The sequence below is a fragment of the Macaca fascicularis genome, chromosome X (assembly GCF_037993035.2).
Source record: "Macaca fascicularis isolate 582-1 chromosome X, T2T-MFA8v1.1".
Classification (NCBI taxonomy): Eukaryota; Metazoa; Chordata; class Mammalia; order Primates; family Cercopithecidae; genus Macaca; species Macaca fascicularis.
Genome location: NC_088395.1, coordinates 107,328,844 through 107,354,094, shown reverse-complemented (window position 1 = coordinate 107,354,094; position 25,251 = coordinate 107,328,844). Strand labels below are relative to the sequence as shown.

Genomic DNA, 25,251 nt, shown 5'->3' with positions numbered 1-25,251 from the left:
CTCCATGCTTTTGTAAATGCTACGCATTTTGCCTAGAAAGCCCTCTTTCTCCATGCTTTTGTAAATGCTACGCACTTTGCCTAGAAAGCCCTCTTTCTCCATGCTTTTGTAAATGCTACGCACTTTGCCTGGAAAGCCCTCTTTCTCCTGCTTATCCAGCTGAAACACATTAATTTACAATCAGTTCATATGCTACTGCTGGATATTCTCTTTCTAGTTCCCTTTCCCCAACCTGAATTACGTGCCCTCCCTTGGTATTCTTATAATATATCATGCATATATTTCTTTGGTTACCGTGGTTTTTTTTTTTTTTTTTTTTTTTTTTTTTTTTTTTTTTTTAGGGATTATTTAGGTGTCTCTGCTACTAAACTGTGAACTCTGTGGGCATGGACTACGCTCTGTTCTTTTCTTCTTAGCCAGCTAGTGTATCACTCAGCACATAGTTGGCCCTCCTAACTAGTTAGCATTCTGTAACAGTGCAGAATACAGAGCTCTAGGACAGGGAAAGAAGTAGGATTTGGAAGGCCTGAAACCATGCACACATTCAAAGATAATTACCAGGACAGCAGAGGGAGCTCTTGCAGAAAAGTCTTTGGGGCCAGGTAATTTACATTATTTAACCCAAGAGCCAGAAAGGATTTGGGGAGATGCGAGCTAGGTTCTGAATCCAAAGGGAACTTTGAAACTTCTAAGAAGCCAGACTTAGCAGATTATAATATGAATCTTCTTTGAATTTGTGTGAGTAGCCTGGAATAGGTATCTAAGACAGATATATTTTAATAAACATATTTATAGTTTTCTAGGAGAGACATCACCCTAAAATTGAAAGGGGCAGTTGATAAAATAACCAACACAATATCCCAAAGCAAATATTTTATTGACTGTAAGCAATGTTGTATGCTCATGCAAATGTTACCAGTAAGATGTTATCCATTGGCATTTTTGTGCATGGGTGGCTGGATGCAGACAAGGGAATTTTAGGAAGCCCTGCATCCCTGGAACCTTTCTTTTCTACTTGAGTGTTTTTCTTTTTTCTTTTTCTTTTTTTTTTTAAGTTTTGCAGACCACCATATACTCTGGATTTGGTCTCATTTTTCCGTGCTCTAAAATCAACTTTTTTTTTTTTTGGAGAGGGAGTTTTGTTCTTGTTGCCCAGGCTGGAGTGCAGTGGCATGATCTCGGCTCACCACAACCTCTGCTTCTCGGGTTCAAGCTATTCTCTCCTGCGTCAACCTCCCGAGTAACTGGGATTACAGGCATGCGCCACCATGCCCAGGTAATTTTGTATTTTTTGTAGGGACAGGGTTTCTCCATGTTGGTCAGGCTGGTCTCGAACTCCCAACCTCAGGTGATCCACCTGCCTTGGCCTCCCAAAGTGCTGGGATTACAGGCATGAGCCACCATTCCCAGCCAAATCAACTCTTTTACCTTTAGATGATCAAATAACTAGTCCCCCGCCCATGGGTACTGGATTTTGCTACCTTTTAGGGCTATGCTTCACCCATGTTCTGGAAACCCACACAAATAATGGGTATTAGTTTTGACAGTACTTTAGCTTAATCTGCTTTATATACTGTCATTGCCTTTGTCACAATTAGTTAATAGAGTCCACTTTTTTTTTTTTTTTTTTGAGAGAGAGATTGAGAAAGGGTCTTACTCTGTCACCCAGGCTGGAGTGCAGTGGCCCGATCTCGGCTCACTGCAGCCTTGACCTCCCAGGCTCAGGTGATCCTCCCACCTCAGCCTTCCAAGTAGCTGGGATTACAGGCGCACACCACCACACCTGGCTAATGTGTGTGTGTGTGTGTGTGTGTGTGTGTGTGTGTGTAGAGATGGGGTTTCACCATGTTGCCCAGGCTGGTCTCAAACTCCTGGGCTCAAGAGATCCTCTCACCTTGGCTTCACAAATTGCTAGGATTACAGGCATAAGCCACCTCACCTAGCCTAGAGTCCACTTTTGAATGTGTCTTATGACAGCAAAAATTCTTATTCATTATGCTGTACTACTTGCATAAGAACAACTGCATTACAATCATCAGAATGATTTATTCTTTCCTAATTAACATACATCATATCTCTATACAAGCAGAATCATGAAAATATATGGCAATTTGTGGAATAGTTTCCCTTAACCAGCCTTTAAGTAAGGGACTTCCCAGCTTTTTTGATTACTCACCTTTATCACCCCAAATTTTTATCACTCCTAAAATAAGTATTTGTAAACTACATTATTTACCACTGTATTGGTCACATATTATAAAGCATGCACAGGCCAGGTGTGGTGTCTCACGCTAGTAATCCCAGCACTTTGGGAGGCCGAGGCAGCCTGGGCAACATGGTGAAACCCCATCTCTACAAAAAATAAAAACAAATTAGCCAGGTGTGGTGACTTGTGCCTGCGATCCCAGCTACTGGGGAGGCTGAGGTGGGAGAATTGCTTGAGTCCAGGAGGTCAAGGCTATGCTGAACTACGACTGTGCCACTGCACTCCAGCCTGGGTGACAGAGTGAGACTCTGTCTCAAAGAAAAAGTACAAAAATAGAAATAAAGGATGAGAGATTAAATGAACTTTTTAAAATTAATTCTAATATTTATTAATGGTGCAATAACCTTTGCTCTCATTTTGATGAGACCAATGACATGAAGTGTGCTTCATTTAAACAAAATTTTGGTTTATGATACAGCTACTTGAACATCTGATGCTAACTTCTCTTTATTTTTATACTTGATTTTAAAGACTGATGCCTCACAAAGTATATACATTTTAAAATAAAGTATATTGTTTGGATGCACTTACTAAATAATCATACTCATATTACAGTTCCAGGCACCAGTTATGCAAACATTTTATTGCTGTTCCTGAACCTGGTGTCTTTTACATTTTTAACAAATTGAAAAGTTAAAAGGTGAAACATCTTTTAGATAACAAAACTGTATAGTAAGGGAAATATTTCAAACCTACTCTGTATTGTTTATTCTCTATTAAAAAAAACCTTGACATAAAATATTTTAGTGTTTCAATTAATTTAAAGGCTCCTAGTGTCTTGTAGGCATTCTGGGATTGGAAAACATGATTACAAGAAGAAACTTTAGTTACATTTAATACTAAAATGTTTAAAAACATTTTATTGAACTACAATAGACAAATTATATATAAAGTATACAATTTGACAAATTTTGATATCTGTGTACATCCATGAAACTATCACCAGAATCAAGATATTGAACATCTGTCACCTCCAGAAATTTCCTTGTGCCATGTTGTAATCCTTCTTTCTTGTCCCTCTGTACTGTTACCCTCCTCACCCCCTGTCAACTCCTGAAACCACTGATTTTGTTTTCTGTCACTATGCATTTTCTAGAGTTTTATATAAATGAAATCATACAGTGTTATTTTTTTGCCTGGCTTGTTTCAGTCAGCATGATCATTTTGAGATTCATTCATGTTGCTGTGTGTATCAGTAGTTCATTCTTCTCTGTTGCTGAATAGTATTCTATTGCATGGGTATACTACAATTTGTTTATTCACTTACCTCTTAGTGGGCATTTGGGTTGTTTCCAGATTTGGGCTATTACCAATAATGCTATTAACATTTCCATGCAAATCTGTGTGGGCATGTGCTTGCTTCCCCCCCCCGCCTTTTGAGGCGGAGTCTCGCTCCGTTGCCCAGGCTGGAGTGCAGTGGCGTGATTTCAGCTCACTGCAACCTCCACCTCCCAGGTTCAAGTGATTCTCCCGCCTCAGCCTCCCAAGTAGCTGGGATTACAGGCGCCCACCACCACACCCAGCTAATTTTTGTTTTTTTTTTCTTTTGAGACAGAGTTTCACTCTTGTTGCCAAGGCTGGAGTGCAGTGGCACAATCTTGGCTCACTGCAACTACCACCTCCTGGGTTCAAGCTATTCTCCTGCCTCAGCCTCCCAAGTAGCTGGGATTACAGGTGCCTGCCGCCACATCTGGCTAATTTTTTGTAGTTTTAGTACAGATGGGGTTTCACCATGTTGATCTGTTGATCGGCTGGTTTGAAATTCCTGACCTCAAGCGATCTGCCCACCTTGGCCTCCCAAAGTGCTTGGATTACAGGTGTGAGCCACCGTGTCCGGCCTACATATGCTTTTGCTTTTCTTGGATAAATACCAAAAGTGGAAAGCATGGATCATATGGGAGATATATGTTTAACTTTTTAAGAAACTACTAAGCTGTTTTCTGATACGGCTATACCATTTCACATTCCCATTGTAGTGTATGAGAGTTCCAGTTGCTTCAAATGCCTGCCAACATTTGGTGTATTTGAAATTTTGGTCATTCTAATAAGTGTGTAGTGATATCTCACTGTGGTTTTAGTTTGTATTTCCCTAATGATTAATGATGTTGAGCATGTTTTCATGTGTTTATTTGCTATTTGTATATCTTCTTTGGTGATATGTTTATTCATATCTTTTGTCTATTTTTAAAATGTGTGTTATTAAAAAAATTTTAGAGTTCTGAGAGTTCTTTATATATTCTGGATATAAGTCCTTATCAGATATACTAGTTGCAAATATTTTCTTCCAGTATATGGCTTATCTTTTTATTTTCTAATAAAGTTCTTACAAAGCAGAGGTTTTAAATTTTGACAAAGCCTAATTTATCAAGTTCTGGATCACGCTTTTATGTGTCATGTCAGAAATGCTTGCTTTTTTTTTCATATGGATATCTAGTTTTTCCGGCACTACTTGTTGAAAAGACTGTCATTTCTCCACTAAACTTCCCTTAACCTTTATTAAAAAAATCAAGTGACTGTAAACATAAGGGCTTATTTCCATACTCTCTATTCTGTTCCTTTTATTTATTTGTCTATCTTCATGCCCAATACCACAGTGACTTGATTACTGTGGATTTATAGTGTCTCTTGAAATCAGGTTAAGTTTCAGCTTTGTTCTACCATATGTTTTGAACTTCACAATATATCGTTATTTTTCCTTTAAACTGTCGATTATATTTTAAAAGAGATTTAAATAATAAGAAAAAAGCATTTTTACCTACATTGTTACCATTGCATGTGCTCTGTATTTCTTTTTGTAGACCTATATTTCTGTGCAGTACCATTTTCTTTCTGCCTCAAGGACTTCCTTTAACACTTTTTATAGTGCAGGTCTGTTGGTGATTAATTCTTTCAACTTTTGCATGTCTGAAAAAGTCTTTATTTCACCTCTGTTTTTGAATAATATCTTGCTGCGTGTAGAATTCTATCTAGGTCGATCTTTTTTTTTTTTTCTTTCGGTATTTTAGAGAGGTCGTTCTGTCTTTACACTGCATTGTTTCCAATGATAAATTTGCTGTTATCATGATCTTTGTTCATCTGTATATATATAATGTGTCCTTCCCCAAGACCCCAACCCCACCCCACCCCACCACTCTAGCTTCTTTTAAGATTTTCCCATTATTTCTGGTTTTAAGCAATTTATGGTGTGCCACATGGTGTATTTTTCTTTATGTTTCTGGTGCTTAATGTTCATAGAGCTTCTTGGATCCGTGAGTTTATAGTGTTCACCAAATTTGGGCCATTATTTTTGGTGACATCAATGACATGTATAGAAGGTAGCTTGATGTCCTACAGCTCATTAATTCCTTTTTCTTTTTTTTCAATTTTTTTCTTTCTGCGTTCCATTTTGAATAATTTCTATTGCTATGTCTTCAAGTTCTTAACTCTTTTCTACTGTAATGTCCAATTTGCTGTTAATCCCAAGTAGTGTATTTTTCATCTCAGACACTGTACCTTTTATCCGTAGGTTTGATTTGAGTCTTTTTACATCTCCCATGTCCCCTACCTAACTTTTTGGACATATAGAATGTAGTTATAATAACTGCTTTAATGACTTTGTTTACTAATTCTAACATTTGTGTCAGTTCTTGGTCTTTTTGATTGATTTTTCTCATTATTATGGATCATATTTTCTTGCTTTTGTGCATGCCTGTGAGTTTTTTTACTGGGTACCAAATATGACTTTGACCTTGTTGAGTACTGCATATTTTTGTATTACTATAAATATACTTGAGTTCTGGCATGCACTTAAATTACTTAGATACAGAGTGACCCTTTAAGGTTTTGCTGTTTATATTTGTTAGGCAGGACCAGAGCAGTGCATAATCTGGGCTGTTTCCCACCACTGAGGCAAGACCCTTCTGAGTCCTTCAGCTCGTGTCCTGTGAATCATGAGGTTTTCCAGTTTGGCTGGCGGAAACAGGCACTGTTCTTAGCCCTGTGTGAATGACAGGCATTGTTCTTTCGAATCCTTTCATGTAGTTCTTTCCCTGGCCCAGAGTAATTTCCTCACAGGCATATCATGGGCTAATCACTCCTTTGCTAAATACTTGAGTGAAATCTTCTGCAGGCCTCTGAAGATCTCTTTCTCTTTCTGTGGAGCTCTCTCAGGTCCTCTGTCCTATGAACTCCAGCTACCTGTTTTTTTCCCAGACTCTCAGCTCTGTCTCCAGAACTCAGGGAATTTACTAGGCTCTACCTGGGTTCTTCCTTTCTGTACCATTATCTAGAAAGTCCCTTAAGACAGTAAGCTGGGAAAATCAAAGGGCTCACCTTATTTGTTTCCCGTCTCAGAAATCATAGTCCTTGATTGCCTGATGTTCAGTGATTTGAAAACCATTGTTTCATGTGTTTGGTGCATTTGTTGTTGTTGTTACTGTTTCAGGCAGGGTAGAAGTTCATTCCACCTTGACATTTTATAATCCCCAATTATGACCAATTATAATTTATAGCCCAATTTAAATTCTCATCTTTTGAAAAAAGTGTAGACACCATCACATTTCTTGACATAGCTAAATCAGTTCTAAATACCCATGTTCAAAAGTATACAGAATCTGGCATGCAGCAGTGTAAATCTCACATCAGTATAAAACTCATTAATCAGTTTCTGTGTAAAACAGTAGCATTTTAACAAGAGCAGTTTAATTCAGGCTTCTTGGTTAAACAAATATATTTTGAAAGACTCTGGGTCACTTTTTCGTGTTCAGTGAGGTATAAAATTGTCCATTGTCTTTAGTCTAAACAGCAAAATACTGTTATTATATCACTTTGGCAGGATATGATAATCCATTAGAAGGTATTTGCAAAACCATCATGTAATTATTACTTATAACTTTAGAGAAATAATTTAATACCAGTTCAGCCTTTTGGTCCTTGAGCATGGGTCAATATTTAAGAAAATTTTCTGTCATCTATAAGACTGTGAGCATGGTTCCTCACTTCAAAAACAGTGACCTCTGATGAGTGCATTGAAATTAATCACTATAAATTCATCCATGTAACCCAGACTACTTGTACCCCAAAAGCTATTGAAATAAAAAAATTTAAATAACAAAAACAATAGCCTGAAACTTTAACTGATGTCTAGACAGTTTAACTCACAATTCATCTGCATGCTTTAAAAGAAAATAAATGTCATTTTCTAAGACCTAGTTTAAGTCTGAAAGCACAAATGAACATATACAAACTGACAAAAATAGGTAACACTTAGCATTCTTTGTGTTCTCCTTACTTTAAGCACTTTACATATTTTAAAAACGCATTTAATCTTTATAACAACAAGCCCCAAAGGGTAGGTACAATTTTTATCTTCATTATACAAGTGAGGAAATTGAGGTACTGAGAGGTTTAGTAACTTACCCAAAGTCACACAGCTAGTAAATAGGGAAGTTGGGATTCTAGTTCAGGCAGTCTGGCTCGAGTCCAAACTTTTTTGTTGTTTGTTTTATTGACACGGAGTCTCACTCTGTCGCCCAGGCTGGAGTGCACTTGCACCATCTTGGCTCACTGCAACTTCCGCCTCCTAGGTTCAAGCCATTCTCTGCCTCAGTGTCCTGAGTATTTGGGACTACAGGCGCCAGCCACCACGCCCGGCTAATTTTTGTTGTTGTTGTTGTTGTTTTTGGTTTTTTGTAGAGACAGGGTTTCACCATGTTGGCCAGGCTGTTCTCGAACTCCTGGCCTCAAGTGATCCACCTGCCTTAGCCTCCCAAAATGCTGGGATTGCAGGTGTGAGCCACCCACCCGGCCCAGAGTCCAAGCTTTTAACCACAGCTCACACACTGCCTCAGGAAAACAAAAACATTTTTCTCTCAGCTCTATTACAGCTCTTCAGTTTCCATGGGTTTAAGTTTAAACATGCAAACACAAATAGATTTCTGGATAAAGACATTCACTAAACTTTTGTTGAACTCATACTGTGTGTCACATACTGTGCCAAGCTCCTGGGGCTATGATATCCAGATATAGTACCTACCTTCAAAGAGGTTACATCTGGTAGATGTTTCTAGTTTGAGCATAAGCACAATATATTACCATCTTCACATTTATGTGTGGCCTGCATGCAACACAGCAAAATCTGTTGTATTTGCCGTTCAGGGCAGGGACATTACTTGGTGTTTTCCTAATTCACATCAGTTTTCATTTTGGGAACACCAATTATTATTTTTAATCTGAGTACTATTCTTACGAGGAATTCTGTATTTTTAGTCATCTTTTTAATATTCTAGTATCGTGCCCAAGGTCATGTAGCTAAGCTATATGAGAGCTAGGATTTGAACCCAAGTCTGTCTTTCACCACTATTTTCATGATTCTATGCTTCCTGTCAGGTTTTGCCTAGTTTTTCATTTTTAAAATTGGTTTTCAGAATTTGAAATAATTTGAGATAGCTCGCCCATCCCCTTCTTGAAAACCAGTTGTGTTAGTGTTTATTTTCATTCATTGTTATTATTTCTCAATCATTAGGATTAGGATATAGACTGGATATATCCAATTGGATATGGAATTCTACATATGTCCTTTAGATCAAGCTTATTGTGTTGTTCAACTTGTCTACATATTTACTCATTTTTCATCTGTTGTACTATCAGTAATTGAGAGAGGTATGGTAACTTCTAACTTCCCATTTTATGGTAGATTTAGTTTTTCCTTTGGTTTTGTAAGTATTTGCATTAACATATTATCCTCATTTTTTTTTTTTTTTTTTTTTTTTTAGCAATAAATAGGTATAATTGCTAAGTAAGCCATCTTTACATTTTTAACATTTTTTATTATACTTTAAGTTCTGGGATACCAGAATGTGCAGGTTTGTTACATAAGTATACATGTGCCATGGTGGTTTGCTGCACCCATCAACCCATCATCTACATTAGGTATTTCTCCTAATGCTATCCCTCCCCTAGCCCTCCACCCCTCGACAGGCCCTGGTGTGTGACGTTCCCCTCCCTGTGTCCATGTGTTCTCATTGTTCAACTCCCACTTATGAGAGAACATGCGGTGTTTGGTTTTCTGTTCTTGTGTTAGTTTGCTGAGAATGATACAAACCACCTTTTCTAAAATATCTTTTTATGGGCACGGGTCCCACAAGGATGCTATATTAAGATACTTCATCTGAATCTTGACACCTCAGGACTAACACAGAACAAGTTGTCCATCTGAGCTCAGATTCTGACACTCATGTTACCTGAGCCGTGATCTTCTCAACAGATCATCTTGCCTTTTTGATTATACACCTGGGACTGAACGTAATGAAGGGTCTTAAGTTTTCTTGGGCTTTGGTTTCTCTATTAAACCCTAGTAGCCACAAACTGGGAGTATCCGAATAGTCATAGCTTTTCTAACTTCACATCTGTCTGATTTTCTTATTATGACTGTATTTATGCCTCCATTATTTTCCTGAGTTCTAGTTTTCAAAATATGATGTACTATTTACCATAAAAATACATTGCTTGGTTTATTGCATATGAAAGCTGTATTTTTCTTTCATATTTTCCTTTTTGAATTTCTAGAGAACATTAGATGCCATACTATGGGGATGGTAGTGAGGTAGGAGGCAGGTTTTTTCTCTAAGATGTTAAGGATAGATTTAGTACCATTATGATTTCTTCTTTGACATGTGGGTTATTTAGAAGTGTCTTTTTAAATTTTCAAAAAGTATCATGATAAGAAATTATCATATTTTAAGTTGGTTTCTTATTTAATTTCCTCGAAGTCAGAGACTGGTCTGTATGGGAAGGAATTTTTTTAAATTATGGAGACTTGCATTACAGCCTAGTACATGGTCAGTTTTGGGGGTAAATATTCTATATGTGCTTGAAAATAATGTAATTCCTCAGTTGGATATATAAATTTTTCGTATTTCCATTAAATCAAGCTCATTTTGTTGTTCAACTTGTCTATATATTTACTAGTTTTTATCTGTTCGTACCATTCATAATTGCAACAACAAAGAGGTATATGTTAACCTCTCATTTTGATGGTCGATTTTTCGATTTCTCTCTCTTGTTCCTTTGTATATTTAGTGATGTTTTATTAGTGGATGCATGTTTATTCTCTCTATGTAGTGATCTTATCTATCCTTTATAATGCTTTTATTATCTTTTTTACTTTTAGATATTAATGTAGCTACCTCAGCTTTCTTTTGGCTAGCACCTGGTTTATCTTTTCCCATCTTTTTGCTTTCAATTTTCCCTTCAATTTATGTTTTAGATGTGTCTCTCATAAATGGCACATAACTGGGTTTTTTCCTTTTATCCAGTCTGTTAATCCCTGTATTTCAAAGGGTGAATTTTGCTCATATATGAGTTTCATATTCATTGATATACTTGAACTTGTTTTTACCATTTTACCTTTTGTTTTCTCTTTGTCTCAATTTTTTCTGCACTTACCTTTGTCTTCTTACCTTTTAATTTTTGTTCTTAATTTGTTTTCTTCTCCTTGTTACTGATTCTGCAAGATCCCATTGCAAACAAGCTGGCTGTTAACAGGGTTAGTGTTGGAAACAACAGCAACCTATGGTGGAAGGTGGGGCTTGGGGTGGGATATGGCTTTTCTGAAAGGAGTCAGATTGGCAAGTGATGGGGAAGAGGAGGCAGGGAGCTGATAGAGTCCATGGCTGATGGTCTTATAAAAATCTTTTTACAAGTATAAGACTGGCATGTCTGATGGGACTTGAGGGAAGGGAAGTGGGAGTGTGAGATGAATGAAGGCTTAAATAGAACCCAAAGGGACTAGGTAAAGGAATTGAACAGGCATAAGTAACAGGATTTATGGGTGACAGTGAGGGTTCAGCTGAGGTTGTAGACCAGGAATTATGTAGAACCTGGGTATGGGAGCAGACAAGGCAGGCTAGAGCATTAGCACAGGTTTGGGATTTTCATGGGCAGTTGTGGCAGAGGGATGAAGGTATACAGATATGGAAGGTACTGGTGAGAGTGGTTCAAATGTTGAGCCATCTGGAATCCAGGATGGGTATGGAGGGAAGATAGATCAGCAGAAGGCAAGTGGACCAAGAGACAACGTGGAGCTCAAGAGACTGTGGTCTTGATAAGGTTGAAGAACAGATACAGCGAGAGTGAGCTGTGGTTGGAAAGTGGGAATTCTTGAATTTAAGATTTCAGAGGGGGCAGTTCTGGTTGGTCAGGTCCATAATGAAAAAGAAAGGGAAGATGTACAATGTTGGTAGTTCCATTTTCTTAAGATACTATCTTCAAGGATCTTCTTACTTCCCTGGATTTTGATATTACTTGGTCTCATTATTATGCCAACATGCCTTTCTCATCACAGTATTCTGCTGCCTCTCCACAGGCACCAGTTTTTTAATCTGCTATGGTTCTCATTTCTAGTGTGCCTGTGCTATCCTTGCTTTTTAGCTGACAGGTAACTGATAATACCTCTTTTATCCAGGAGCCACTGATTTTTTTGCACAGTGTTTCAGCCGTAATCACACATATGGGAATTCATTTCCACAATGCTTTTGATTTGTCTGTTTAGTATTTTATAGTTGCTTTGGTTATAATTCTGCCTAGACTGAGCCTGTAGAGCACCAACTCTAGTGTCAGATTTTCTGGGCTTGAATCCCTGCAATTTCACTTACTTGCTCTTTATTCTTGGGCAAGTTGGCCTAACCTCTTCTGAATCCTCATCTATACAATGGGGTAATAATAGTCACTCACTCTTGGTGTTGTGACAAGGATTAAATTAGTTAATATATGTAAGGTACTTGTTTGGCATATAGTCGATTCTCAATAAAGGATACTGTTGGGGTGACAATGACAGTGATCGCAATATTGGCAGCATATGCAAAATTACATACCAGATATTGCATTAAGTGCTAGGGCAGATACAGAGGAGAAGATTGAAAAAGTCCTTGTTTTCACGGAGGGTATATATTCTCCTTGGTGATAAGAACTAAGAAGACTTCCTCAAGACTAAGAAAGGGTGTGTGAAAGAGGCTTAACATCTTATAGTTCGATAAAGACCAGGAAATATACAAGTTGAGGAAATATTGCGGGAACCTGTATAGCTTTGCCGTGTTGTTTATTTTCTCCACTGTCTTGTAGGGAATTAGTAAAAAAAGAAAAATAAAAAATAAAAAAGTGAAAGGGGCCTGTTGTGTAGTTTCAAAGGAGAGGAGAGAAGGTAAGTGTGATTCTCATTTCCTTTTTCACTCTCTGTCTACCCTGGGCTCTTTGACTCCCATGACTACCAAATGTATATTTTCAGATACAGTTTTTCTTCCTGAGGTCCAGCCCTGTGTCTCCAACTATTTCCTGGGCCCAGTTACTTGGATATCAAGTATGCAACACTAACTTAATAGGGTTAAAACAAAATTTTTTGCCTTACTTCCAAACCTGTTTCTTTCATTCTATCTCCTGTCGCTATGAGGGCTGTCACTAGCCAGTCAGTTGTTTAATCCAGACATGTGAACTAGGCATCTTTGACTTCACCTTCTTCATCCTCTCTGCTCAGTCAGTCTCCCTATTCTGTCAATTCTACTTCTCAAACCTATTCTGTTTTTTCTTGCTGCCCGGCTAAGGCCTTTATCATTGTACTCCAAGCATTGTGATTGGCCCTTTAATACACATTATTTAATTTTTTAAACAACGTTTGAGGTGGGTCGTTTTGTAGATGAGAAACGAAAGGGTCAGAAATAAAACGACTTCTGCTGGGCACGGTGGCTCTGCCTCTAGTTCCAGCTCCTTGGGAGGCTGAGGCAGGAGGATCGCTTGAGCCCAGGAATTTGAGTCCAGGCTGGGCAACATAGTGAAACTCTGTCTCTAAAAATGAAAAATAAAATGAAATGAAAAATAAAATGACTGGTCTAATTATTTAGATTCACAGTTAGTAAATCTAGGTTGTTTTTTGCTGGAGTATTGTAATAATATCTCTGCCTCATTTGCATTGTTTTCTTTTTTGAGATATAAATGGAAGATATGTATAAAAAAAATTAGAACTATATAAAGTAAAAAGTGAAAGTTACCCCTTCCCAATTCTACTCACCAAGGGAAACCAATGATAGCAGATTTTTTTCTAGACCTTTCTCTTTGCATATACAAATATTTAGATAAATTCTTTATACAAGATCTTTTTTTTATTGTCCTACAACTACTTTTTCACTCATGGCCATATTTTTATGTCAATATGTGTGTATCTACTACATTTTTAATAGCAACATAATGTTCCATTATGTGGACGTATTGTTTTGTTTAATGATTCCTCTGTTAAATAACTGTTTCTGTTCTTAAAAATAATGTTGCAGTAATAGTCTTGTGCATATAATCTTGCTTGTGCATTTGTATGAATATTTCTATTAGGTAGATTCTTAGAAGTCATATTGCTTGGTTAAGTAGTATACTTATTTTAAACGTATGTACTACCAAATTGTCCTCTGATTTGTCCTCTAAATCGGTCTTTCATATTATAGCTAGAGCAATATAGCTATAATATGTCTTTGTAAAATGAATTTCATCATGTGATTTCCCAGAATCAAAAAGCAACATCAGAGATGTTTGATGGATTTCTATTGTCTATGCAGTAAGTTTTAAGATTAAAAAAAATTTCTTCCAGACAGGATCTTGCTCTGTTGCCCAGGCTAGAGTGGGCCACACGTGATGGTGTGATCTTGGCTCACTGTAATCTCAACCTCACCGGCTCAAACAATCCTCCCACTTCAGCCTCTCGAGTAGCTGGAAATGCAGGTGTGAACTTTCACACCCAGCTGAGTTTTGATTTTTCTTTTTGTAGAGACTGAGTCTCCCTGTGTTGCCCAGGCTGATCTCCCTGTGTTGCCCAAGCGATCCTCCTGCCTCAGCCTTCCGAAGTGCTGGGATTACAGGTGAGAGCCTCCATGCTGAGCCAAAATTCTTAATATTTTTTTAAAAGTTTTTAAGAGTTATACAGGAAGGGGAGCATCACACAGTGGGTCCTATTGTGGGGAGGGGGTAGCGGGGAGGGATAGCATTAGGAGATATACCTAATGTAAATGAAGAGTTAATGGATGCAGCACACCAACATGGCACATGTATACATATGTAACAAACCTGCACGTTGTGCACATGTACCCTAGAACTTAAAGTATAATAATAATAATAAAAAAAAAGAGTTATATAATCTGGGCCCAAACTATCTTTCCTACCATTCTTTCCTACCAGGAAATTTGTCCTCTGATAAGGCAAAATCCACCTCTTCTGTAAAATTTCCCATGTATGCTGCTGTCTTTCCTCTCTCTATGCAAGATAGAATGAGTTACTTTCTTTCCTAAGTTCTCATAGCACTTAATTTATAATCCCTCTGATAGCACTTAATGCGTTGTACTGTATTTATGTGTGTCTGTCTCCCCTGCTACTCTGTGATTTTCGTAAGGGTAGGAACTGTGCCTTACTCGTCTTTGTATCCCCAGCACTTTACAGAATGCCTGTCAGAGTAGTGCTCAACAAGTATTCATGAATTTGGGAAAGATATCCTGGAGGTAGTGCTAGAGTACTAGTATGATAAGAACTTTGAGAGATAGAGTAGGTGATGGAAGTTTTGAAGCATAGCAGAAAGCTGACTGACTCCTGGGAGAATGGAAGCTGGTCAGGAATAGAGAACTGGGCCAAAACTGGCAGGAGCCTTCATGTGCTTTTCTCCTTCACTGCAGAGACCAGTTGCCTGGTTATTTGGGTTAATAGGCTTGAGATTTGAGAACATTTAAAGTATTAAAAATTGGATGATTGAGGACTCACTTGGTGGAGGGGGAGATTGACTCAGCTGTTCTATGTTCTTTCCAGACTAAGATGCATATACTGAATAACCAGTCCTTTTCCCAGAGTCATGAATAACTTTTTCTTTCTGAAAAATCAAGGACTCTTCATTTTCAGGGCATGATTCGGATGGGAGTAGGAAGAGTAAATAGGTCAGATACTTCTACTTTGTCTCTTTAGCTTGGCTCAAGGGGAAAGTAACCTATTGAAAGGGTTTAGGGCTGTGGGCCTATTCTTGAGTAAATCATCTGTGTGAAATTAGTTCTTTTGTCATTTCAGGCAACTCTGGTAGCTCTCCTTGTCTGGTTGTTTTGAAGAAAGAAGAGTAGAAGAAAAAGTTGAATAAATCATGTCGGAGTTACTGGACCTTTCTTTTCTGTCTGAGGAAGAAAAAGATTTGATTCTCAGTGTTCTACAGCGAGATGAGGAGGTCCGGAAGGCAGATGAGAAAAGGATTAAGTAAGAGTTCCCCAAAACGAATAGGGTCCCAGGCCTTTGACCAATGATGTCTGGGCTTTTCCTTATGTCTCCCACCTGACTTTCATAGGAATTTGTATATGTGATGTTTACCACTACATATTGGGTCACGTTGGGCTCTGAGTTTGTTGCTTCCACAGAACCAAATAGTCTCACTCTGTTTACCTTTCAACCCCTCTCCATCCAATCTATGCATATCCTGAATCCACTTATGCTTCTTTTTTGGGTCTTGGCAGGCGACTAAAGAATGAGTTACTGGAGATAAAAAGGAAAGGAGCCAAGAGGGGCAGCCAACACTACAGTGATCGGACCTGTGCCCGGTGCCAGGAGAGCCTGGGCCGTTTGAGTCCCAAAACCAATACTTGTCGGGGTTGTAATCACCTGGTGTGTCGGGACTGCCGCATACAGGAAAGCAATGGTACCTGGAGGTGCAAGGTGTGCGCCAAGGAAATGTGAGTGTCACCTATGGCTGAATAGAGAGCAGATGAGGCCCTGGTTGTGGTGAGAATTTCTTTCCTTAGCCTTTATTAGACAAGAACCATTCTTTATCCATCTATTCGTTTTCTTTTATTTCTTCCCAGAGAGTTGAAGAAAGCAACTGGGGACTGGTTTTATGACCAGAAAGTGAATCGTTTTGCTTACCGCACAGGTAGTGAGCTAATCAGGATGTCCCTGCGCCACAAACCTGCAGGTACTGGACCTGTCTAGAGATGGTTCTTGGTATGGAATCCTAGTGTATTCTGACTGGTGGCATCTTAAATCCATGGGCTCAGCCAGTTTGTGGAGAATCAAAGATTGTATTGTCATCCCTTCTGCAAGCATGGTGTACTTCAGGGGATTTGCTATGAGGGTTGTTTCCTTTTTTTCCTACTCATAACCACCACCCTGGCATACTTTTGTTTGTCTTGAAGTGAGTAAAAGAGAGACAGTGGGACAGTCCCTCCTTCATCAGACACAGATGGGTGACATCTGGCCAGGAAGAAAGATCATTCAGGAGCGGCAGAGGGAGCCCAGGTAAGAATCAAGTAATTGTTTAAAGAAATGCTTACAATATCCCTTTAATTCTTTTACTATTCTTTTTACTTCTTCTGTTTATAAAATAATAGGTGTTTATTATAGGAAAACTTGAGAAGTACAGAAAATAGTAAAGGAGGGAAAAAATCATTCCTAATCCCACTGCTTATATGTAGACATTAACATTTTGGTATATTCACTTAGTTCTTTATTTTTTATAGTTTGCAGTCAGCTTTCTCAAGTTGAATAGTTTGTTCTTTATAAGAACAATTTGAAGACAAATAAAAATAACGCATACTCATTATTAAGCAACAAATCACTCACATTCCTACTACCCCAGTTTTCACATTATGTGGAAATTATTTCATGTATCTTCTATGTATATACATAACGGGGTGACTGGATGGAAAAACTGAAAAATCCTTTTAATATTGGATCATAGTATAATAAATTAAAATCATCCTGTGTAATTTAACAGAATAAAACACCAAAATAAAATGAAAGAATAGCTCATCTTCAGACAAATGTTTTTTTTAAAGTAAAAGATATTAGTTGTTAACATTCCTCTAAGCTTAAGAAAAAATATTATGAAAGCCATTGAGCAGTTGGCCACTTTTTTAGTGGATTTTTTTTAGGTAACAGCCTTATTGAGATATAATTCACATACTATACAATTTGCCCGTTTTTTGTATACAATGCAATAGTTTTTAGTCTATTCACTGAGTTGTGCAACCATCCCCTGAATCAATTTCAGAAAATTTTCATCACCTCAAAAAAAAAAAAAACCCTTTACCCTTTTAGCTATCACCCTCTCCGATCCTTAAGCAATCACTGGTCTACTTTCTGTCTCTATATATTTGCCTATCCTGGGTATTTCATGTCAATGGAATCATACAGTATATGGTCCTTTTTGACTGGCCTCTTTCACTTAACATTAACGTTTTCAAGGTTCATCCATGTCATAGCATGTATGAGAACTTCATTCCTTTTTATAGTCAAATAATACCCATGATATGTATTTATCACATTTTATCTGTTCATCTGTTGAAGAACATTTGGATTGTTTCTACTTTTTGGTTATTAAGAGTAACGCTGGGCCGGGCGTGGTGGCTCACGCCTGTAATCCCATCACTTTGGGAGGCCAAGGTGGGTGGATCACGAGATCAGGAGATCAAGACCATCCCGGCCAACATGTTGAAACCCCATCTCTACTAAAATACAAAAAAAAAAAAAAAGCCAGATGTGGTGGTATGCGCCTGTAGTCCCAGCTACTTGGGAGGCTGAGGCAGGGGAATTGCTTGAACCCGGGAGGCGGAGGTTGTAGTGAGCCGAGATCGCACCATTGCACTCTAGCCTGGCAATAGAGTGAGACTCCATCTCAAAAAAAAAAAAAAAAAAAAAAAAAAAGTAATACTGCTATGAACTTTCATTAAAGGTTTTGTGTGGATGTATGTTTTCTTTTCTTTTCTTTTCTTTTTTGAGACGGAGTTTTGCTCTTGTCACCCAGACTGGAGTGCAGTGGCACCATCTTGGCTCACTGCAACTTTCACCTCCTGGGTTCAAGCAGTTCTCCTGCCTCAGCCTCTCAAGTAGCTGGGATTACAGGCACGTACCACCAAGCCCAGCTAATTTTCGTATTTTTAGTAGAGACGAGGTTTCACCATGTTGGCCAGGCTGGTCTCGAATTCCTGAGTTCAAGTGATCCACCCGCCTTGGTATCCCAAAATGTTGGGATTACAGGTGTGAGCCACCATGCCTGGCCTGTTTTCATTTTTCTAAGATAGATACTTTGGAGTTAGTGGTCATTTAAAATATCTACCTGTTTCAATATTTAACATTATCAGTGGATGCTTTACTGTGAAAGAGGAAGCAGTTAGCTTTCTTACATTTCCCTCCAGTTATTTTCTTCCGTCCCCACTATTTGTTACTCAAATTATTTTTCGTTTGTCAGGGTTTATAATATTTACATTCTCTTATATAACCATAAATCATCTGTTTGTTTTATCTGTTTGTTTCCTTTTAGTTTTATACTTAAAAGGATTGTATGCTTACAACCAGGCCTTATACCACAGCTTCTCTATTTCTGATTTATTTCTTGGTTTTCTGGATTTCATCATTGAGGAGTTCCTTCAAGAAGAGCTTGCAGGTGCTATATTTATTGTATTCTTACATGTTAAGAATGTCTGCCAGGTGCCTTTATACTTGAGTGGTATCTTGGCTGGATATTATATTCTTGAGCCACGTTTTCTTTCCCTCAGAATGTTGTAGACATTGTTCCATTGTCTTCTTCCATTGAATGTAACTGTGAATAAGTCTGAGGACACCTTGACTCTTGTTTTTCTTTCTTATGGATGAAAGAGAGAGAGAGAGAGAGAGAGAGAGAGATTAGACTTGCCTGAAAATTTTCTTTTCTTTTTCTTGAAGTTTAGTAATTTAACAAGATTATAACTCAATGGTGATCATTCTGTATCATTTTCCCCTATATGTGATATACCCTTGATGAGTTCTTTCTTCATTGCTGGAAAATTTTTCTGTATCATATCTCTGAACTCTTTTTCTTTCTGTTTTATTAGTTAAGTTCTCCACCTCAGAGATACTGGATTTTCTTATCCTCTATTTTTGTCATTTTCTTTTATTAGTGAATGGAATCGGAAAAATGGTGAAAGCAGCTAACTGTGATTAGCCCAACCCATTCCTCCATGCTATTAATTTGGTTTTCAGTTTATTTCCCTTCCCATGCCGCTTTTCCCTTCCCTTCCTTACTTTTTGCTGCTTCTAATTTAATTATTTGAGTAAATTATTTAGGTTTCGATTTGTTCTTTGCTCTAATCTTCTTTCTCTTATTTTGTTTTATCATCTTGTATTTGAATTCTTGCACTTTATTGAATTTATATTATTAGTTCCCCTGTAGTGTAAAGCACTCACATGAAACCTACTTGTTTTACTAGGGTTAATTCTTCTCCAGACATGGTTCTTCGGTTCTTCATCCATCTTGCAAATTATTTTCATTTCTCTCCACCCCATGGCTATTTATATATCTGCCAGACTATTTTACTTCATTTCACTCAACTTTAATATGGGAAGTTTTCTCTGTATCTTTTGTTTCCTCTGATACAGTGTATGTGAATTCTTCTGCTCACCTCAACTTGAAACAATTTATCTTTTCCCCATTCCCAGCTGTACTTTAGTTTAAGGACTGAATATTGCTTTTTATATTTCCTTCCTTGTAACCTGAAGGGGTGGGTGCAGAAGGCAACTTGGGGTCCTGAGTTTTGGTCTCTTGAAATTCTCTTAAATGTCCTGGTTCAGTGCTTACTTGTCCCAGATCTGGGTTAATCCCTTAGCTCATACCAGTGCCCTGGGAGATGACATTTTGCAGCAGTCTTGTCTGTCTCTGTTGGGGTTCTACAGTGGTACCTGGGGCTATAAATCTTGAAGACTTCTGTTTTTCTTGACTACTCACTCACTTAATCTGCAAATTGCTACATTGGAAGGGATTACTTAAGGAGCTTTGCTGAATTAAATCTTCTGTTTTCATAGGCATGACTTTTTGAAATCTGTGACTTGAGGCTTTATTTTTGATTCATTTGATTGTGGCGGTGAATTTTTAGCTTTTGTATGGTGTGTGTGTTTTTTCCACAAACTTTCACTCACCCAAAGGGAAATGACTTTATCATGTTTCATATGATTGTTGAAAAACAGTATAGAAATGTATAAAGTAAGTCCTCCAGTAACCTCACTGCTTCTTCCTCAGATAATTATCGTTAATAGTTGTGAATAGTTTTGGCATATGGACTACCAAACTGTCTAAATATACATATATGGGTTGGGTTCCTAAGTTTTTAATTTCTTATTTTTTAAAAAAGGATGATCCTATATACATGTTAAGTGAAAAAAAGTGAAAGAAAAAGAACTTTAAAAACTCAATAATATAGACAATCCCATAGAAAATGCACAAAATATTTGAATAGACATTTCACCAAAGACAATATAGAGATGTCAGATAAGCACATGAAAAGATGCTCAACACCTTTAGTCATTAAATAAATTTGAACTAAAAATCACAATAAGATACTACTACATACCCACTAGAATGACTAAAATCAAAAAGACTAACCATGCCAATTGTTGGTGAGGATGTAAAACAACTGGATTTAAAAAATTTTTTCTTTTCTACATTTCCTCCTTGCTATTATAAACAACTAGAATTCTTGTACACTGCTGGTGGGAATGTACAATGGCATAGCTAATTTGAAAAGCAGTTAGCAGTATTTTAAAAAGTTTGTTGTGCACCTACCTTGTGATAAAGTCATTTCATTCCTGGGTATTTACTTAAGAGAAGGGAAAATGTATGTTTGTACAAAGACTTCTACGTGAATGTTTATGGCAGCTTTGTTTGTAATAGCCCAACCCTGGAAATAACCCAAATGTCCATCAGGAGGTGAATGGATAACCGATTTGTTTATATGATGGAATACTACTCAGCAGTGGAAAAAATGAACTATTGATACATGCAACAACATGAATGAATCTCAAAACAATCATGCTGAGTGAAAGAAGCCAAGCAGTAAAGAGTACATACTGTATATGGTTCTGTTTGTATAAAAATCTAGAAAATACAAACTAGAAAGCAGTGACAGAAAGCAGATCAACACTTACAGGAAGGGTGGGAGGGATTAGAAAGGGGCAGGAGGAAACCTTTGGGAGTGATAGATATGCTCATTAACTTAATTCTGGTGATAGTTTCGCAGATATCTACATTTGTCAAAATGTCACGTTGCACACTTGAACGTGTGCAGCTTATTTTTGTCAGTTATTACTCAAAGTGTAAAAGAAAAGAATTGTAGAAAGATATAACATGAACATCTTTCTGTGTCAGCACCAAGGATCTGTTTCATTCTTTTGACATCTGTATGATGTTTCATTGTATATATGGACTGTGATTTTTATCTGCACAGCCTTGGATGAGTGACTCATCTGTTCCAGGTGATGAGGCCCCCTTTTTTCTTTGTGAGTTAGGGATAACAATGGCTTTTATTTGCTGAACCTGATTAACACATCTGACATCATCAGTCAGAATGTAATTTCTGAAACCTACTGCTTCTGGTTGTCTGTGATCTCTTGTCTCATTGGACCCAGAAGACTCTTATTTATCCTAAACATGAAAACAGATTAAGTGACCATAAATGATCTTTCCCATGAAATTATGGAGCCTCAGAGATAATTTAATTCAACCACTTTATTTTTGCAGAAAAGAAAGCAGGATAAGTGATTTACCTGAGATCATACAGATAGTTAGAGCCCAGGGCTCCCATCTCTTAGTCTATTTTTTACTGCACAGATGTCAAATAATTGCTTTTTTGCCCTTGGGTTGTTTGTATTAGCTCGGATTGGTATGTATTAATCTTTTGGAAAAAAATACAAGCAAAAAACACTCTCCATGGGCCATCGTTAAAAGTACCTCGCTGGAGGAAGGGTTCTGCTTGGGTTTTTTTGGTGGGGGTGGGGTTGGGGGCAAAAGGGGAAAAAGGACAATTCTAAAGTAAAAAGTGAAATCAAGCCCCCCTGCTATGTCTCGTACTATACAGCTAATACATCTTTCAAGGAATGACCGAATGACATTTCACCTCTTGCAAGTCCTAGGATTTCAACCCTGCTGTCTGTTTTCACAGAACTATTTCAAACATCATGTGCCAACTTGGAGAGTTTATTCGTTACTGGCTAAGACATTATATATTTTGGTTACTTCATCTTTGTGCATCTATTTGTTTGTTTGTTTGACAAATATCTATGGATGCCTACTATGTGTCAGGCATTGTTTTAGACCCTGAGATACACTGGTGAATACAAGGCCCCTTGTTTGTGGGGCTTAGATTTCTGGGGTGGGAGATAAACAGATAGTCAAGTAAATGTATGGTATTTCAGATGTTGACAAGTGCTGTGGAGAAAATGAAGTAGACCAAAGGTATAGGGAGTGCCAGGAATGAATGTGTGTACATATACTGTTTTCTTTAGGATAGCCAGGGCAAGTCTTAACAAGGTAACATTTGAGCAAAGATATGAAACAAATGAGGGAGCAAACCCTTAGGGTATCTGGGGGAAGAGCATGTAGATAGGCAAAGAAGGAGGTATAAAGATCCTAGGATGAGTTTTTGTTTGGCACTTTTGAGTAATCTGAAACTGAGTGAGCAAGAGAGGCTGAGGAAGGAGATGAGGACAGAGATGGGGTGAGAAGCAGATCATGTTAAGACTTTGGTGGCACTTGTAAGCATTCTGTCTTTTACTCCAAGTAAGAAGGATGGCTCTGAGGGACACAGCCTTATTTTGTCTTCTTTTAAAAAATGGAGGTAAAATTCACATAACATGAAATCATTTTACCAATTTTAAAGTATAAAGTTCTGTGATTGTTAGTACTTTCAGAATGTTGTGCAACCATCACCATGATCTAATTTCAGAACATTTTCACCATCCCAAATAGAAACCCAATAGCCATTAAGTAGTCACCTCCATTTACCCCAGCCCCTAATCTGCTTTCTGTCTTGATGGATTTGCCTAATCTAGACATTTCATATAAATGCAGTAATGCAATATGTGGCCTTTTGTGTTTGGCTTCTTTCAATTAGCATAATGATTTCAAAGTTCATCCATGTTGCAGCATGTATCAGAACTTCATTGTCTTTTATTGATGAATAATCCATTATATGAATGTACCACATTTTGTTTGTCTAGTCATGCATTGATGGACATTTAGGGCATTTTCACCTTTTGGCTATTAGGAATAATGCTGCTATGAACATTCATGTAACATTTTTGTGTGGACATATATTGTTCAGTTCTGTTGGGTAGGTATCCAGGAGTGGAATTGCTGGGTCATATGATAGTTTTATGTCTGAAAAGCTCATTTTGGCTGTTGAGGGAAAGCCAAAGCCAAGGGAAGAAGCAAGATTAGTTAGGAGGCTACTGCAACCATCCAAGAGCTAGATGACGGTGGTTTGGACCAGAGTAATGGCAGTGGAGCAGTGAGAACAGATCAGAGTCTAGGTATACATTGAAGAGGATTTGCTGAAAGATTTGATTTGTATTGTGAGAAAAAAAGGAGTAACAGATGATTTTTAGCATTTTTGACTTGAGAGATGAAAGAAGGGAATTGCCATTTGATGAGACAGAGCAAAGAGCAGTTTTGGGGGGAAGATTAGGGCTTTGGTTTTGGGTTCGCTGTGTTTGAGACATCCACATGGAGACATTGAGTAGGCCATTGGGAAAACAAGTCTGGAGTTTGAGTAAGAGATAAATTTGAGACCGGGCATGATGGCTTACGCCTGTAATCCCAGCACATTGGGAGGCTGAGGCAGATGGATCACCTGAGGTCAGGAGTTCAAGATCAGCCTGGCCAACATGGTGAAACCCTGTCTCTACTAAAAATACAAAAATTAGCCAGGCATGGTGGCACAAGCCTGTAATCCCAGTTACTCAAGAGGCTGAGGCAGGAGATCGCTTGAACCCAGGAGGTAGAGGTTGTAGTGAGCCGAGATTGTGCCACTGCGCTCCAGCCTGGGTGACAGAGACTCCATCTCAAAAAACATAAAAAATAAGTAAAAATACATATATTTGAGTTATTAGTTTATTGAGGATATTTAAAGCCATGAGACTAGATGAGATCATTTGGGAATAATTCTAGATAGAGAGGAGGAGCAGCCCGAGGAAGAAGTTTGGACATAATCTAAATATTAGAGGTCTATGGGAGAAGCAGCAGCCAGTGAGGTTGGAGGAGGAAACCAGGAGAATGTGGTGTCTTGGGAGCCAAGGGAAGTTATTTGAGATATTTGAGGAAGAATGGATTTTTTTTTTTCCTTTTTCCTGCTGCTCTCACTAATTCTTTGAGGTAAGGGGCCCAGGAACGATGTCCTTCCTTTGAAAGATGAGAACTGGTGTTTTGAATGCCCAGAGTCATCCATCATTAAGGCGATTAAGCTAAAAAAAAAGAATTCTGGTCACCTGAATACTGTCTTCTAGACATACTGCTTATTTATGGATATATCTCAGTCCCACTGAGGGCATTTATTCAGTAATTCAGTCAATAAAAATTCTTGAGTGCGTACTCTATGCTAGTGTCTTTTCAAGGCACTGGGAACACATCAGTAAATGAGATAGGTGGTCACTGATCCTATGGAACTTTGTCGAATGGAGGAGAAAGATACTAATTTGTTTAAATTATTGAACCAATTAAATCGTTTGTTTAAAATACATAAATAGTTACATATGTGGTGACTGTTACTAAGAAATTAGGATGCTATGGGAGCGCAGAGAAAGGTTACTAATCCAGACTTAGGATGGGGGCGTGGCCAGAGAGATCTGGAGGAATTGACATAGAGATCTGGAGGAATTGACATATAAGGAGAGACCTGAAGAAGGAGTAGATTGAGCCAGGTGAAAAAAAGTGGCCATTGTGAAAAGAATATCTTAGACAGATAAAAGAGGGAAGATGGAGAGCTTCAGGATATTCAGAGAAACAAAATAACTTTGTTTTTCTAAAATATAAAGCTTGAGGAGGAGTAGGGGGTGAAAGATGAGGCTGGAGAGGGTGAGCAGGGGCCAAATCATGAGGATTTTTTTTGCCATGCTAAGGAGTTTCAGCTAAATCCCAACAGCAATGGGGAACCACTGAAGAGTTTTAAAAGTATACTCAGGGCTGGGTGCCGTGGCTCATGCTTGTA

The 25,251-nt window shown here is 38.0% G+C and overlaps 1 protein-coding gene across 9 annotated transcripts in view; it reads left to right on the top strand.

Moving 5' to 3' along the window:
- Positions 1-25,251, top strand: part of SYTL4 (synaptotagmin like 4) — a 93,171-nt gene that overhangs the window by 13,162 nt on the left and 54,758 nt on the right. For 5 of the 9 annotated variants that reach the window (XM_074030137.1, XM_005594108.3, XM_005594107.4 and 2 more), the window contains 5 exons: positions 14,049-14,139; positions 15,326-15,505; positions 15,760-15,975; positions 16,105-16,214; positions 16,435-16,537. In XM_074030137.1, coding sequence (XP_073886238.1) covers positions 15,396-15,505; positions 15,760-15,975; positions 16,105-16,214; positions 16,435-16,537 — 539 coding nt within the window. In that variant the 5' untranslated portion in view covers positions 14,049-14,139; positions 15,326-15,395. The remainder of the gene's footprint in view (positions 1-14,048; positions 14,140-15,325; positions 15,506-15,759; positions 15,976-16,104; positions 16,215-16,434; positions 16,538-25,251) is intronic. The other 4 variants (XM_045384229.2, XM_005594109.4, XM_015444077.4 and 1 more) reach the window with 1 other exon arrangement.